General features: G+C 43.4%; 1 protein-coding gene across 2 annotated transcripts in view; it reads left to right on the top strand.

The window, feature by feature from the left end:
• Positions 1 to 1,908: 1,908 nt before the first annotated feature.
• LOC110528233 (growth/differentiation factor 11-like) overlaps positions 1,909 to 18,343 on the top strand; it is a 41,203-nt gene continuing 24,768 nt past the window's right edge. The window contains exon 1 of one of the 2 annotated variants that reach the window (XM_021610109.3): positions 1,909 to 2,759. In XM_021610109.3, the coding sequence (XP_021465784.1) occupies positions 2,345 to 2,759 (415 nt within the window). In that variant the 5' untranslated portion in view covers positions 1,909 to 2,344. The remainder of the gene's footprint in view (positions 2,760 to 18,343) is intronic. The other variant, XM_021610110.3, reaches the window with a different exon arrangement.

Here is an 18,343-nt window from a genome sequence, read left to right as displayed (position 1 = left end):
ATCAATTACTTGTTGGTTAATTTAGGATTCATTAAAACAAGTGCCACTAGGCCCCATTACATGTAGAATTCTACCTATTGTGTAGAATTCTTTAAAGTGTCAGAAATCCAAAATTCTACAGAAGACTTATGGTGAATATGCTCTACCAAGGATACGTTTGCATATGGAATCTTACTAAGTTGTGAATATAGCTTGTTCAACTGAACCTTCAACTGCAGCTGTATATTCAACCAGTAGGTGACAGTAGTAAGCTAGTTCTGCACTACACTACATGCTTGACGACTCAACTGATGAACAAGTCATTACCATAAGTGGTTGCAATACTTACCATTAGGAATTAGCCAGAGATAATTACAAACTTAATTAAGAGTCATTACATTGATTCAGAGAATTTAGCATGTAATAGCTGGGGGTTCTTTATGGCAGGCAGAGGTAATGCACTTAATTTACAAGTGAATTGAAGTTAGCCTGCGTTCAATTGTGTGGCTTCACATAGAGCCCTCACTAAAGTGATAACTATCAGTTGTGTATTCCAGGATTGAGTAACAATATAACTTTAATGTTTATTGACAAAATTAGGACTTTAGAAATAATGAAAGGGATTCATTTAAAAACAATGATGCATAAAGTATATAGATTGATTGACTTATTGATTGATGTGGTTTGGTTGATTAGCGCCATTGCTAGTTTGGAATATTCTTTAGAAAGACCAAAACATTGACAACAGGCATTTTTCACTCAAATTGAGATCCTGTATTTAAATCTAACAGTTGTTCCTATTGTACTGACCATGCACATAATGGTTCAAGTAATCATAGATTGTCTTATTGGATATGGTAAGGCTTGACAGCAAATCATAATTTTTAGGCTACAACAAAAGTCTGTGATAGATCACTAATAGCCAGACCCACATTACTTTACCATTTTGTTAAAACCACAGATATTTCCAGTTATCTCAATAACAAAAGCACTAATGGCATATTGCTCCCTTGATGTCATTACTCCCATAATGTCAACTTTTTAGGTGCAATTGAAAATGTTATGGGATGCATTTGCTCCATTGTTTTCTTTTGTTGAAATATTCCACTGTTTTATCATAAGTGCCTGTATGTTTGACAGTCTAAATGATAAATTATGCATTGCCTTGCATGTTGTTGCTGCTACAATTGTACATCTGGATGTGAAAATCATTGTGTTAAAAGTCCAGGGATTCTAACACAAAATGAGTGTCACTATTGTCAAATGAATGCTTCTTAAATTCCAAAGACGGACCCCAATGCCCAGGGGCGGACTGGGACCAGAAATTAGCCCTGGCATTTCTAACACACCAGCCCACACTGGCCCAGGCCCCCACACTAGCCCATTTTTTCCCCTCAAGGCCCCCACACCGGAACATTTTTTTTTCTTGAGGACCCCATTTTTTGCCAGATAATGATAATTTTGTGCAAAATACCCTAGTTACACAGGAACACTGGGTTAAACATGGACCAGCCCATCTGGCATTTGCCCGAAATGTCCACCCCTGCCAATGTCACCTGTCACTCATCAGTCAATTTTGAAGGTTTCACAATTCTATGGGTGCAGGACAGATTCCATTGATCCTTTTATGCATACATCTGACTCCTTTTACGCATAATATAAAATAGGGGCATATTAGAAGTGAGAGAAGAGAAAGGGGAGGATAATTCCTTGTGGAAATGTCCATTCACTGCTTATCAACAACACCATCAAAATAAAAAATAAATGTAAGCTCCATATCACTAATGATATGTAATGACTTGAAATGGCCTCTTGCAGGTTCGAAACCTTGTCTGAATATAGTAATAAAATGCAAACTGGACAAACTACACTCCAGTCCATTCTGCATTCTCCCTTGTGCCCTCCCTCTTGCTCCCTCTCTCTCTTGACTTGGTGACAGACCTAAAAGCCTTTTGTTGCAATCTTAGCCAATGGAGATAGATTACGACACGGAGGAGCAGAGATATATAAAGAGCTATTTTAGGACGTGCTTGCACACTTTTCAATGACACATCTTCTCATTCGCACATATGGACTTAATTGTTATCAGATATGGCAACCAAAACAACAACCATAGCATAAAAACGGGTTATGCTTAAAATCGATAGATAGGCTAAAGTAAAATACTGAGAAAACCCACTAGGACGGACGCACCTTCCTACGTTTACTGCTGTCTTACAATACAACCGTTTTAAGAGGCGACTATTTGAGTAGTTGCATATCATTGGTACCTTTGCAAGGTAAGGAAACACAGGTTAAGACAAGCAACATTTCAGGGGAGGGGATAGCGCGAGCAGAAAGTTCTATAGCCTCACCAGTCATCATCATGCCGAGGTATAACTTTTTTCTGTGTTTGATGGTTTATGTTTGTCTGGGACTGTCTGGGAGTGACGAACCTAACCTTTTTCTACCACCAACGAGCGAGATGCCCACGGACGCCGGGCTGTCGCTCCTTGATGAGGAGGCAGGCGCTCACGAATGTTCAGCATGCGTTTGGAGAGAGCAAAGTAAAGTCCTGAGGCTGGAAACCATCAAATCTCAGATCCTGAGCAAGCTGCGGCTCAAGCAGGCTCCTAACATTAGTCGGGAGGTGGTGAACCAGCTGCTCCCAAAGGCGCCCCCGCTCCAGCAGCTTCTGGACCATCACGACTTCCAGGGAGACGCGTCCTCCCAGGATGAGTTTATGGAGGAGGACGAATATCACGCCACTACAGAGTCCGTCATCACTATGGCCTCGGAGCGTGAGTAATGCAACTTTGCCCCATAGCTGCTGAAAATGATTAATTAGTTTGTAAACCAATACTGAGAGTGAGAAGCAAGTCGCTGTCAAATGTGTGGTGATTGTTATGGTTATTGACATGCGTGGACAGAGGATATCCTGATAATATCGGCACTTTGGACTTCTGAACATACTGCTGATGATTTTATGACCATCTTTTTACTCAAGTAAAATATGACAATCCACCCACAGAACCGTTTAAATAGGACAAATGATGCGGTGTCAGCTGTTTGTTACGGCTGTCAAAATATCCCAATGGATTAAGTGTGAATTTGATAAATCACTCAAGTCAATAAAGGGCCTCATCACTATATGACAGAACCAGAGTAATTCACTTTGAGTAAGTCAAGCCATTATTATTATTGTTATTAATATGATGCATGAATGCAACTCTCTTGCTCATTCTCTCTAGTCTTATGTGCATGAAGAGGGTGATTTGTTGGAGGATGGACTTCTAGGCTACAGCTGTGATAGCCTGCACTGACAGCTCGTACGCGGCTTTAGCCTACGTTGTGCCTATGAACATAGACCGCGGAAGTATAGCCTACCCGAAATGATAGCATATGTTCTTACTTTTCGTATTATTTCAGGGCCATACTTCTTGTGGTATACTTTTAAGTAACTCTGTATCATGTTCGTATAAATAACTATTTTAAAATCGTCGTTTATGTTTTCTGACAATTCGGTGACTTCTATTTGAAATTTGTCATGTTTTGTGATTTGACTTATTAAGCGTTTGGAGTGCATAAATCAATAATGATAATGTAACATTTGGTAGGCAGATGCATTGCACCGAGCCTATGCACATGAACCATTTACATATCCTGCATTTGTATGGCCAAAGTATAGGCAATCCTAATAGGCCTATATGGTTTACATAGCAGAGGGACCGTTAAGGCCTAATATGCCCCTATTAAATAAGTATTAAATATCACGTTCAATGTGGACAGGAAGGTAGGCCTCTAGCCTACTGAACAAACCCTAACAACATTCCCTAAAATTATAGAGCCACAGCAGCTGTTCTCTATCGGTCCTTTATATGAGGGCTCCATCGGATTCCCTGCTGTTCATCGCAGTGAGAAAAAGTGTGTCCAAAAAGCTGCCATTGTGTCCCGCATGCAGCAATCCCCCTAGACCGCACTTGTCTTTTTAAATGCGAGGTTTATAGGCACAGCTCGTTTTTCCCTGTGAGAACACAAAGCCAGAGAAACAGTTGGGGTCGAGGGGAGTGTGTGACCTTTTCGCTGCGAATTGCTAGGGTTCAACAACATTTACACACGTAATGTATTCCGCACAAGGCGGACGAAAAGCCGTGCAAATAATCCGTTTTTTTCCAAGGGGGAACAAAGGATGCGTTTACACAGGCAGCTAAATTCTGCTATTTTTTTTCACTAATTGGCCTTTTTACCAATCAGATCAGCTCTGAACTATCTGATGTGATTGGTCAAAATACCAATTAGTGGAAAAATATCAGAATTAGGCTGCCTGTGTCGACGCAGCCAAAGATATGTTTGTGTTGCCTTAACTAACCTCTCCGTCAATTGTCATACAGCCCACGTCGTGCCCGTTCTTTTCGTAATGAACTTCACCAGTTTAACTGCTGCTTGGTGCCAAACGCATGTGAGATGATTATTCTGTGGCCTATTATTGTCAGATTTTCGTTCTCCAAATAAGCAGTGGTTTAAACGTCAATAAATTACTTTGAATCGCCCTTATCCGTTAGGGTTAAGACTGTCCCCTCCAATTAATCGCCAATTTTACTCATCAAAACTCCTTGTGATGGTAGCTGATCGTTCATGAATGATCCTCGTTATGCACATATGCCTACTTTGTGATGAATGACCTATTCTTGAATATCTGCTACCAAAACAACTGTGGCCCATGGTAATGAATATCTCAGTGTCAGTTGCTATTGACAACCCTCTAAGCAAGTTCAGCCTTTGGTTTGGTCCTCTGAGGGATGCATAGATGTTCTTGCCAGGCATGAGATCTTGACTGCTGTTGCATGCTTTCAGGCAGTTCACCATTGTGGAAAATGATTCCTATGATCAAGGGCAATATTTGTTTTTTTAACAAGTAGTGCCTATAGTTTATGTTAGAAAATGAAGATGTGGAGGAAACATGCACAATTGTAGAGCGGTATCACATTTTAAGCCTTTATCAAATCCTATGCATTACCATTTACATAGACTGATCCTCATGCAGAGCATCAAAGTTGTAGGATAGAAGCATTTATCAATATAATGATATGACTTATGTGATTATTTTATGTGATTGTCATGGCTCAGGTTTTTGAGGTCAATAATGTGATGTAGAATGGTCAATGTAGGCTCTCCTCCAGGATTAGTATGTCCAGCTGTCTCAACCAGTTGACAACATAGTTGTTTTCCCCATCATTCTGCATGTATCAAATCAAATCAAATTTATTTATATAGCTCTTCGTACATCAGCTGATATCGCAAAGTGCTGTACAGAAACCCAGCCTAAAACCCCAAACAGCAAGCAATGCAGGTGTAGAAGCACGGCAGCTGTTTGTTGTTAGTGAGACAAACTGCCAAGGTTTTTTCCCCCTCTTCTCATCACCGAACCTGCGTAACATTGTATCTTGTGTTTGAGGGTTAGATAGCTGTTGTGCCTCCCTTCCAGTATTTTCTATCCAGGGTTGTTCTCTTTTTGTATATGGACGTTTTGAACCTGTCTCTGCACTCTTCCTCGGGCCGGACATGACACAGCTGCTCCTGTCCGTTAGAGGAGAGATATGATATGATGGGACTGGGCATTTAGCAGAGGCTTTTGTTTTGCTGGGGAATGGGCTTTGAGCGGGATGGATGTAAACCCCATGTTTCAGTTTCTCAATGGCTTGTTTTTTAGACAGTTGTGGGCCATGGTTATTGATAGGTCCATAAGATATCTCTATTAAAATGTCAGGCGTGGGAGCTGCTGCTTTGTTTTGAATGAATGGGAGTGCACTCACTGACACTGGTGCAAGAAACATGCACTGTGCTGCTCTGCTCTGCACAGTTAGCAGGATGCCATGGGGCTACATTAGCATCTTTCCCCCTCTTTTTTTCTCCTCGGTTTTTCCTCTTCCTCCCACTCTGCATTTTATCCTTTCTCATTTCTCACTTCGCTCTCTTCTCTCTTTATTCCTCATCTCTTTACCTCTCCCTCTGAACTCCCTCCATCATCACTCTCCTCTGGTGTTCACATTGAGAGGAGAAGGACTGCATCTCTCTTGCCTGTGGCGCTTCAGCAATCCCACAAGATGAAAAGCCCCTTTTCCGTCTCAGATAAAGCCAGGGAGGACTTCAAACGCTATTCCCTGCGCACCTCGAACCCAATCACCCTCACATGGGCGTGCACACTGCCTTTGATGGGCCGTGTAGGTTCACACAGTACATGCTGAACTGGACCGGTGCCAGAGTTGCTTCTTAGTATTCGCTCAAGGTACGTGGGTGCCGCAGTGGGGGTTGAGAGGGTCCATGCTTTCTGGTCGCTAATTACACTATGAAATTTAATGGAAAAGCTATTTATATCCCAGTGCGGCACTGTAACGTACTGTAGCATTCCCTCCGCATACCGTGTGTTGGAAAGAATATCGATGCAGTGCACTACCCATGTACGTGGAGCGAAGCTGCACACATAGAAGCTGCATTGGTCCTATGTGGTTCATTTATATTACAAAATTGCAAATCACAGTGCAAAGGATTTGAAACTGTTTGTATATGTTTGTTTGATACACAGAAAGCTGTCTGATTTTGTACTTTAGCTGAGTCCTGTAAAAACAGGCTGTGTGTGTGTGTGTGTTGGTGCATGGTCTGCCTGGGCCAAGGAGGGGAAAGGTTTGACCCCAATAGGCCCTCATTTGTTGCCTGTCCATGACATTGAGACCAGATCTCTCTGTCTCTCTAAAACTGTGTACATTTGGAAAATGTTTGTTGATAATTTGTCATTCCCCGTCTCTGAATTGTTTTAGTAATTGGCCCATCTTATTGCAATTTGAATACTTAAGTCCAACATCTGTTTAAGTTGCAATTCTAGCGCTAGTCTTAAGCAGGGTTCACAACCACAGAGCAAACCGTTTGAGTTTTAAACCGTCACTTTGAACGGGGTATGGTAGTAGGTGCCAGGCGCAGGTGTCAGGTGTCATGAACTGCAATGCTTCTGGGTTTTTCATGCTCAACACTTTCCTGTGTGTATCAAGAATGGTTCACTACCCAAAGGACATTCAGCCAATTGTGGGAAGCATTGAAGTCAACATGGGGCAGCATCCCTGTGGATTGCTTTCGACATCTTGTAGAGTCCAGGCCCCGACGAATTGAGGCACTTCTGAGGGCAAAAGGAGGTCCAACTCAATATTAGGAAGGTGTTCCTAATGTTTTGTACACTCGGTCTGCACAACCCATGTCTCATGGCTTAAAAATCCTTATTTAACTTGTCTCCTCCCATCCATCTACACTGACTGAAGTTGATTTAACAGGTGACATCAATAAGGGATCATAGATTTCACCTGGTCAGTCTGTTATGGAAAGAGCGTGTGTGTGTGCACGTGTAGAGAGTATGTATATGTGTGGATATGATGAACAATCCTCTTCATTCTTTTCATTAGCATCTGTGCATCAAACATTTGAATGGAGTTATTTGAATGGAGTTATTGCTTTATCAGTCATCCTCAGTGCCATGACACAAGTTTCATCAGAGCTTTTTGACAGGGGATCCAGCAGAGTGCAGAACTTCTCTCGCTCTCTCTCATTTGACACTTGCATTTTCAGTTGCCGTATTAGTAATGTTAAGTTCTTTCTATTTTTGTACACTGAACAAAAATATAAACGCAACATGTAAAGTGTTGGTTTCATGAGCTGAAACAGAAGATTGCACAAATTTGTTTACATCCCTGTTAGTGAGCATTTCTCCTTTGCCAAGATGATACATCCACCTGACAGGTGTGGCGTATCAAGAAGCTGATTTAACCACATGATCATTACAGAGGTGCACCTTGTGCTGTGGACAATAAAAGGCCACTCTAAAATGTGCAGTTTTGTCACACAACACAATGCCACAGATGTCCCAAGTTTTGAGGGAGCGTGCAATTGGCATGCTGACTGCAGGAATGTCCACCAGAGCTGTTGCCAGAGAATTTCATGCTAATTGTTCTATCATAAGCCACTTCCAATGTCATTTTAGAGAATTTGGAAGTACGTCCAACCAGCCTCACAACCGCAGACCACGTGTAACCACGCCAGCCCAGGACCGCCACATTCGGCTTCTTCACCTGCAGGATCATCTGAGACCAGCCACCTGACAGCTGCTGAAACTGTTGGTTTGCACAACCGAAGAATTTCTGCATAAACAATCTCAGGGAAGGTCATCTGGGTGCTCGTTGTCCTCGCCTGGGTCTTGACCAGTTCAGTGTCATAACCGACTTCAGTGGACAAATGCTCACCTTCGATGGCCACTGGCACGCTGGAGAAGTGTGCTCTTCACGATGTAATCCTGGTTTCAACTGTACAGCTTGTATGGCATCGAATGTGCGAGTTTACTGATGTGAACAGAGTGCCCCATGGTGATGGTGGGATATGTGCAGGCATAAGCTATGGACAACGAACACAATTGCATTTTATGGGTGGCAATTTGAATGCGCAGCGATACCGTGACAAGCTCCTGAGGCCCATTGTTGTGCTATTCATCCACCTTCTCATGTTTCAGCATGATCATTGAGCATGTTTGGGATACTCTGGATCAACATGTAGGATAGCATGTTCCAGTTCCCATGAACTTCCAGCAACTTCACACAGCCATTGAGGAGGAGTGGGACAACATTCCACAGGTCACAATAAACGACCTGATCAACTCTATGTGAAGGAGACGTGCCACGCTGCATGAGGCAAATGGTGGTCACACCAGATACTGGTTGGTTTTCTGATCCATGCCCCTACCTTTTTTTAAAGGTATCTGTGACCAGCAGATGTATATCTGTATTCCCAGTCATGTGAAATCCATAGATTAGGGTCTAATGAATTTATTTAAATTGACTGATTTCTTTATATGGGCTCCTGAGTAGCGCAGCGATCTAAAACACTGCATCTCAGTGCAGTAGGTGTCACTGCAGTCCCTGGTTCAAATCCAGGCTGCATCACATCAGGCTGTGATTGGGAGTCCCATAGGGCGGCGCACATTTGGCCCAGCATCGTCCTGGTTTGGCCGGGGTAGGCTGTTATTGTAAATAAGAATTTGTTCTTAACTGACTTGCCTAGTTAAATAAAGGTTCAATAAAATAAATTAATATGAACTGTAACTCAGTAAAATCTTTGAAATTGTTGTGTTTTATACTTCTATTCAGTGAGTATTAACAATGGAGAAACAACATAAGAAAATAGGTAATCTGGTCTACACACGTGTGGGCACATGCAGGTAAACGTATGCCCCCACACACACACACACACACACTGGACAACTGTCTCCCTTTTGACAAAAAGGATCAGAGTTCACAGCTATGTGATATATTGGACGAGAAGCCAATTAACCTCACCGGGCCTCTTTCTTTGGCAGCAAAGGAACCTGGTAGTAGCTTACACAGCATTTACCCCCCACCCCCATGCACACACACACACCAACCACTCCCACCAAAAACCCAAGTCTTTTATAGTGTTGACCCTATAAAAGGGTCATTTCCTGAAGGTACAGGAACCATAAACATTAAGAGGCAGAGCGCTAAAAGAACAGGCCAGCAGAAGCTGGACTGCCTTCAGCCTACTGGCCAGTGATTGCGGGAAGTCGATGAGTATGTGAGGTTTTTATCCATTCCATGGAAGGCTATATTTGATGGTGACACCTGTTCCCGTCCACTGACGGAGCCACAGAAGGGAAAGACATACCACTGAGGGAGCCACAGAAGGGAAAGACATACCACTGAGGGAGCCACAGAAGGGAAAGACATACCACTGAGGGAGCCACAGAAGGGAAAGACATGCCACTGAGGGAGCCACAGAAGGGAAAGACATACCACTGACGGAGCCACAGAAGGGAAAGACATACCACTGACGGAGCCACAGAAGGGAAAGACATACCACTGACGGAGCCACAGAAGGGAAAGACATACCACTGACGGAGCCACAGAAGGGAAAGACATACCACTGAGGGAGCCACAGAAGGGAAAGACATACCACTGAGGGAGCCACAGAAGGGAAAGACATACCACTGAGGGAGCCACAGAAGGGAAAGACATACCACTGAGGGAGCCACAGAAGGGAAAGACATACCACTGAGGGAGCCACAGAAGGGAAAGACATACCACTGACGGAGCCACAGAAGGGAAAGACATACCACTGAGGGAGCCACAGAAGGGAAAGACATACCACTGAGGGAGCCACAGAAGGGAAAGACATACCACTGAGGGAGCCACAGAAGGGAAAGACATACCACTGAGGGAGCCACAGAAGGGAAAGACATACCACTGACGGAGCCACAGAAGGGAAAGACATGCCACAGAAGGGAAAGACATACCACTGAGGGAGCCACAGAAGGGAAAGACATACCACTGAGGGAGCCACAGAAGGGATGGACATACCACTGAGGGAGCCACAGAAGGGAAAGACATACCACTGACGGAGCCACAGAAGGGAAAGAAACTTTGGTGATGACTTGTTGGGACGCCTGGTCATTACTGGTTTGTTTAAGAAGAAAATAAAAATTTCTAGGCCTGTTGAAATAGCACAACACGCTGTCAATTATATGGCTAATAAAATTACAAAGGGCCAAAGTCTTAATACGAGGGGCGAAATTTCACCAGCACTTTCAGGAATCTCACTCCCTCCACCTTTCATTCTGTATTCCCACGCTCCCATGTCCCCACCACACCAACTAGTGCCCACCCTTTCTCTGGGAGACTTATCTTAAAACGTGGGTCCCGTGCACACACACACACGCACACACTATACATTCAGGAATCACATGTATAATACACCTTCCTTACCTCAGCAGATAACATGTTACAGTACATTGCACCAATATCAACTATACATTAAGGGTTGGATGTGCATAGCAGTATAAAAAGGGACATTTTTATGAGATCCTGGATCATTGTCACAATTATGGACCAATAAATGCATAAATTCCTCCTGCCGTGTGTGTGTAGTGAGCTGGAATGCTGCTGAGTGCCTGTTAAAAGGGATTCAGGGAGCTAGCATCCAGCTTGCTGCGCTGTATGTGCCCCATAGTGCGTGGGTATGCAGTGATGGAGGAGTGATGGGGAGGGGGTCCACAGGGAGCAACAAGCAGCCTAGTCCTATTCTTAAGGGACAAAATCACGGAGGGGCTTTTATAGGTACACTTAAAAAGACCTGAAACAGATGTTATGTCTCACTAATAAAGGAAATAATTACTTCCCACCAGTAATTAAGCACGGTGTACAGGAGGGACACGAGGGAAGAAAGGAGAGGAGGAGAGAAAATATAAAATGGAGAGCATTGAGGGGAAATGACTGACTAGCGAGTCGGGCTGTGCTGCGGAGACGTTTATGGAGGAGCCCATTAATCCTAAATGAAGGAGTCTCTGATCAGAGGAAATACAGCGTGGACACAACGTCGGATCCCACCACGATTCCGATGTGCCTGAAAGAGGTTTGGACGGTGCGCATTGAGTGGATCGCCGGCGCCACAGCTGATGAATATTTAAATTAAATGTTAATTAGAGCCCTTCTAAGTGGCCTGAGAGTTACTGTATTCATCCATCGCCTATGGCTGCCTGCACATCAGTTTCAGTATGCCAAGAGCTGAGATCAACTCAGGAAGTTCATTATATTTAAGCAGCACATTGTCCAAACGTCAAAATGTTCTTTAGGCCTGGAGCCAAGTTTGATTCTATTAATGTACAGTGCTGGTAGATGAAAAAAAAGAGCTGTGACAGATTTGAAATGGGATAACGGATACTCCCACATTGTACGGACATTGTCGAGTGAATAGTATGGACAGAAAAGGGATTCAAAGGAGGGGGGGAATGTCACTCTGGCTGACAAGGCCTGGTCACACTGACTTTGTCCACAGTGAAAATCCTTGGCCGAGGCTTTGGGCTTTGAGTGTGCTTCAGGGAGGCAAACAGAGAGGCCAAACTCACATCATCACCCAAAGACGGGGCAAGGAGGGAGTGCATCAAAACATCTTGCCCTTTGTGGGTCCCTCTGGCCTCTGCACCCCCTCAGCCCATTTGGGTGCAGGAGAGAGGGACGGGGAGAGGGATTGATAGAGGGATATGGGGAGAGAGCAAAGGGGTCAAAGGACACACACTAAAGCAAAGCTTTGTCTATGTCATCAGTCCTTCTCTGTGTTGTTTGTGTTGTACACTGACTTAGCTCACCTCATGCACTCACTAAGGGACTTTAACTGATATATCATCTCATGCAGTAGGGTGGCAGGTAGTCTAGTTTAAGAGCATTGGGTCAGTTATCAAAAGGTTGCTGGTTCAACTCCCAGAGCTGACTAGGTGAAAAATCTGTCGACGTGCCCTTGAGCAAGGCACTTAACCCTAATTGCTCCTGTAAGTCACTCTGGATAAGAGCGTCTGCTAAATGAACAAAATTGAATGAATTATGGATTTTGGTTTAGAATACTTTCTAATTCTAAGTATGATGCTGTATATGACGCAGATTGCCTGTGGGCTCAAAGCGTTAATTTAATTAGTGACACTACTGGTGTGATTCACTTAGGTGAGAATCTCCCATGCAGGAGTTTATGGGTTACATTCAACAGCTAATCTTACTAACACCATAGAGGACGCCATGAGGACATAATGCAGGGTATAATGTAGGAGAGATTAAAAAGATGTCATTCAGGACACCACGCTTCTGTCAGGAGACATAATGTAGCTGAAATGAATGGACATTGTGGTGTTAAAGGATTTGGCAGTAAAAACCCAAGCTATTTTTATTTGTAATCATTTGCTTTGCAGAATTGATCATAATATCCCTTCTCAGTCAGAATATATCAGAACACACATGCGCACGCACGCACACACAACCCTGGTTGTTTCCTGCTGTCCAGCTGTCCGGCTTATTTCAGCTCACTGCTTTCTCTCTCTCTTTCTCCCTCCTGCAGTTCTACATGCATTTCTATGGTTCAGTTATTTTCTGTGTAAGGGTTATATTATTATTGTAAGACTCCTATCGCTTTCTTGAGGAGAGAGTCTGTTTGGGGCCCCTGTGTGTGTGTGTGTGTGTGTGTGCCCTCACTGGGTTGGAACAGGGAGTATTAGGAGGTGTCTTTTGTTGCTCCTGGGGGGCTCCTGTGCTCAGTCCTAATAGGAGTCTTGTGCCTGCCGTTGTCCCAGGGGAGGGGGTCTGAATGAGGGGTCCAACTTCACCCCCCCCCACCACCACCACTCTCCTCCCCCTTTGGGACAGGCTGAGAGACAAAGAGGGAGTGAGGCTGGGATGGTTGAGGGGGTGCACTGTGGCCTCTGTCTTATTAGAAGGGTCGTGAACGTGTCACAATGATTAATTTGCTGAGGTGCGCAGGGATACCCTAGAGTCACATTTATCTAACGCCAGGGCTCCCAAACGCACACTCTCCACAAAATGGCACATTTGCATTTCCCATTAAGAAAAGAAAATACAGATATATATATGCAAATGCAATCCCCATCTTGGTTTATGCCATTATGCTCTATCGTTTCGGACATTCACAATGGATGACCGTTTTTCTTTATTTTTTCACAATTTTTTTGGCAGTCTATCTATTGAACCTGATTGGCATGCTGTTCCTTTTTTACTGCACGTGTGGACATGGACACACTCTCACACAGCCCAGAGTGCCTTCATACAAATAGGACTGGAGAGGTTGGATGTGGTGTCTCCATCAAATATTCCATCAACTTAATTTACATTCTCAATGTGCCTCCTATCAGACCAAGCAGAAGGCTCCATTGTGAACTGTGCATAACAAAGCAATGGGATTGTCTGTTTGCCATCTTTCAATCTAATGTCAGCCTAGTTGTTTTGTGTCTGGTTCGGGGACACTCTCTCCGAGGTCAGCTCATATGGTGAAATGTTCTGATGTGTTGTTGTGTTTTGCAACACAGCATATGGTGTGAATAATATAGCCTACACTCTTCACTGTGTAAAACATATATACTGTGTGTGGTCATCACGTTCATTCTTCCCTTGCCATATTCACGCAGCACCACCTGGTAGTATTACTGCCAACCATTAAAACATGGCATGCTTTGAAATGGCCTCAGAGGTATTTGAATGAACAGATGACAATGGTGAATAAACCCTTACACTTTATAAGTGTTCCCTTACATGAACACCTAGGGCGCCTCAAGCTAGCATTGGAAAACATGTACCCAGGGAGTGGGCCAGATGTTCAGTAGTCCCACCTGCAGACCTGCTGTGCCTTGGCAGTTAAAACTCATGTGCTACATATGCTCCCATCACACCGTAGGGAAATAAGCTGCGACAGTAATGAAGCAGAGCAGCACTCCACACTGCAGTAGTGGAAACGGGAGAGAAGAACAAAACAGGCACATGTCCAATAGGAAAAACACTGCTCACACTCACATGTATGCATCCTTCTTGGTTGTCTTTGTAACCAGAAGTAGGTGAAGGTTGATATCTCAGTCAGCAATTTAATTGTGTTTCTGAGATGAGGTAGGTAGGAGGGACTCTGATGAGAGAGGGGTTGTCATTGCACCAGTAGGTGGTGCTGTATGCAAAACCTGCGCTTGTGCCCCCAGGTTTGGATAAAGGGGTAAAGGTACTGGGGGATTGGGGAGGGGTCTTCTGTTATAAAGAAATGGTTACAGGAAATGAAGACACATAAATGTTACTACACCCCACGGGCAGGAAAATACTAAACTCTTTTCATCAGTAATATTTCCTGGCAGCGGGGATTGAGCTATTTCAGGTCATGGCTTAAAATCCCCTTGGTTTTGAGTGATCTTTACAAGCCTCCCTCATTTAATATGGGTGGAAAGTTCTGCCAAGATATATGGCATAATTAGGCTGCAGGTATGCACGTTTCACTGAGTTCCCCTCCATTTTATTCCCATTCACTCTCTATGAAGGCACAAATTGATATTACCCATCGATGCTCTCGTTGTTTAGCATGATGTAGCTCATATGTTGTGCATGTGTGTTTAATAACTTCCTGTTATATGGCACTAAATTTAGCATGACCAGCAGAAACCTGCATCTCAGATTACGTAGGAAACTGTAGGTCTTATTGCAGGCAACACATTAGAGAAAGTGATTTGCCAAAGCATCTCAAACTGGTTGCTTCAAGTGAGTCTTTCAATTCAGCTGTTGGTTAGTTGTTCATGTGGATAAAAGAAAGTGCGGAAAGGCATTGTCATAGTTTCATCATTCACTATGCAGCAGAAAAACAACAACAAATAGTAATCTCAAGTAAACCCGGGGAAAACTGCAGAATCATTCATTCCCGGTTTGGTGCTGATGAGCAAACACAACAACACGTTAATTGCTGTGACCCCAGCAACCTACCAAAAGGAACATTGACATATTGTTTGTCCAGCGTGAGACACTGTTTAATTTACACTCACTAATGACTGGCCCTCATAATACAGGCTGAAGGACCTTGGCACTCATTCAATGTTCCTCTGGACTCTTCTAATGGATATGGTTTTATCTTTACCTCATTGAATTCATATCCCTCTATGCATGCCGGCTAAATCAATTACAACACTTTGGTAAACAAATCACCATTGGCTGCTAAAACCTTGCCCCAAACACAACAAAAACAAATTGCGGCTGAGTAAGCTGAGTTGTATATCTTTGAAACATCAAATGGGTGTGAATAGGTGAAAGGACTGTTGTGGAGAAAAACATATATTACCATCGCCATAGGGTCGACCTTGACCTTCAAACTCAATTTGGCTATTAGGACTGCCCCTCCCCAGCACCCCGGGATGTAAAAGGCTGACGGTTTTGACCCCTGATCCCATTTCTTAACTAGGCCGAGGTGCCAAAATGACCTTTTGACCCAGGAAGCCTTTGCAGGTTGCCTGAGCAACCTCCGATTTAACAATGATTGACAGGTCCCTGCGCTTTCTGTTTAAAATGAGGCAGCAACACACTTCTCAGCAGAGAACAATGAGCGGGAACACAAGCCTCCATTCAGCTCAGTCTAGATCATTAACACTCTCGGCTGTCTGCTTCAAAACCAAACTACCAGCAGTCTACCAACTGGTGAATTCAGTGGAAAGTTGCTGTCAATGTTGAATGTATAGTACCTCATTGATAATATTTGGCTCCATTTAAATGTAAGTACTGGATTTAGGAAGGGGCCCTTCAATGCATTGAAATAAATATGTCAACAGAATAAATGTATTTTTTAAAATATGCATGCCTCCTTTAAAAACAACGTGCTTCCATTTATGGACGGCAGGTACCCTAGTGGTTAGAGCGCTGGACTAATAACCGAAAGGTTGCAAGATCGATTATCCCGAGCTGACAAGGTACAAATCTGTTCTGACCCTGAAGAAGGCAGTTAACCCACTGTTCCTAGGCCACCATTGAAAATAGGAAAACATTTGTACCGTGTCAGCTCGGGGATATGAAGTTGCAACCTTTCGGTTACTAGTCCAACGCTCTAACCACTAGGCTACCGCCCCGGTGTTGTTAATAACAAGACTATCTGCTAATAAATCTTGACAGCATACATTTTCACCTAATTCATGATAGACAGAATGCTTTACATTGAAATAGGCATTGGGTGCATGTCATTATTCTTGATGGGCAGTCTATGCAAATGAGTCAGAATGCGAATGACATATGTTGTACACAGCCACAGCCAGTCACATAAGTGGTAGCCTACATCAGTGAAATACTCTGAATGAAGGCCAAGTACTAAGATATGAATAGTCAATGGATATCCAATGGTTTAAAAGCTTCTCTCTTTTCTTTCAAATGTTTTTTTTTTTTGCTTCTGAGACTGCAACAGTAACCATAACTTGTCATTTGGGTGTTACAGAGAGTATGTAATGTCCTGAAATTACTTTATCATACAGCTCAGTTCTACAGAGCCCATTAAAATCTCCACAAATGTTAGTTAATCTAGACTGGTAGTGGCTCCAAAACGGCGAATTATTTCGAACTGATGGCTCCATCATGAGTTTGCTCAGGGGATCTAGTAACCATTTTATGGTTAGTGCTGCTTCGATGAGAGTCAGCTGTTTTCCTGCCTCTTCTAACTCCCCCTCACTCCTCCTGCCTGTGATTTTGGTGGCAGCTGTGCAGAGATTGGTTTTGACCTGTGAACCCCACATTAGGCGGGATCTCCATGCTGCATCAGACATTTACTGATGTAAACCAATGGCACCTCTTGGATTTGGAGAGTGGAGAGCTTATATCATTAGGTGATATAAGTCAGTTGCAAATTGTTAAATCGACCCTTGCCACTTCTCCCTAGGCACCGTGTAGAACTGAAAGGATTGGATAGGTATAAAGCAATGCGATAATATCTCCCGTGCTCCACAATGATATCTGATATCTTCATTATGACGTCTGGCAAATCCACTCATTAGATTTAGAGGCTTCGTTTGACCAGTCCTCTTAGTTAGCTGTAACATTTACTACATTTTGTAGTCTCTCAAATGTTTCTTTGAAGTTGTTTTTTCTCATCTTAAAGTATGAAAGATATTGACAACATACACAAAAAAAGGTTTAACCCTTATTTAACTAGGCAAGTCAGTTAAGAACAAATTCTTATTGGCAATGATGGCCTACCAAAAGGTAAAAAGCCTCCTACTGGGCCTGGGATTAAAAATAAAAAACGAATAGGACATAAAACACATCACGACAAGAGAGACACCACAACACTACATAAAGAGAGACCTAAGACAACAACATGTCATGTGTTGCTGCCATGCTAACAGCACAACATGGTAGCAGCACAAAACATGGTGCAAACATTATTGGGCACAGACAACAGCACAAAGACAAAGGTAGAGACATCAAGCGAAGCAGCCACAACTGTCAGTAAGTGAACATGATTGAGTCTTTGAATGAAGAGAGAACTGTCCAGTTCGAGTGTTTTTTTGCAGCTAGTTCCAGTTGCTAGCTGCAGCAAACTGAAAAGAGGAGTGACCCAGGGATGTGTGTACTATGGGGACCTTTAACCTTTAACAGAATGTGTGTTGTATGTGGAGGATGAGGGCTGTAGTAAGCATCTCAGATAGGGGGAGTGAGGCCTAACTAAGAGGCTTTTATAAATAAGCATCAACCAGTGGGTCTTGCGACGGTATAGAGTGCAGTGATGTGTCCTATAAGGAGCATTGGTGGCAAATCGAATGGCCAAATGGTAAAGAGCATCTAGCCGCTCGAGAGAACCCATACCTTTGTTGTAGAGCGTTTAACACAAAATCCGGTGAGGGGCCAGGTGAGTATAAGACTGTATCATCTGCATATAAATGGATGAGAGAGCTTCCTACTGTCTGAGCTATGTTGTTGATGTAAATTGAGAAGAGTGGGTCCTAGGATTGAGCCTTGGGGTACTCCCTTGATGACAGGCAGTGGCTGAGACAGCAGATGTTCTT

Source organism: Oncorhynchus mykiss, chromosome 7, assembly GCF_057628025.1.
Source record: "Oncorhynchus mykiss isolate SJ-2025 chromosome 7, ASM5762802v1, whole genome shotgun sequence".
In the NCBI taxonomy this organism is placed as follows: Eukaryota; Metazoa; Chordata; class Actinopteri; order Salmoniformes; family Salmonidae; genus Oncorhynchus; species Oncorhynchus mykiss.
This window is presented reverse-complemented; position numbering and strand designations above follow the sequence as displayed.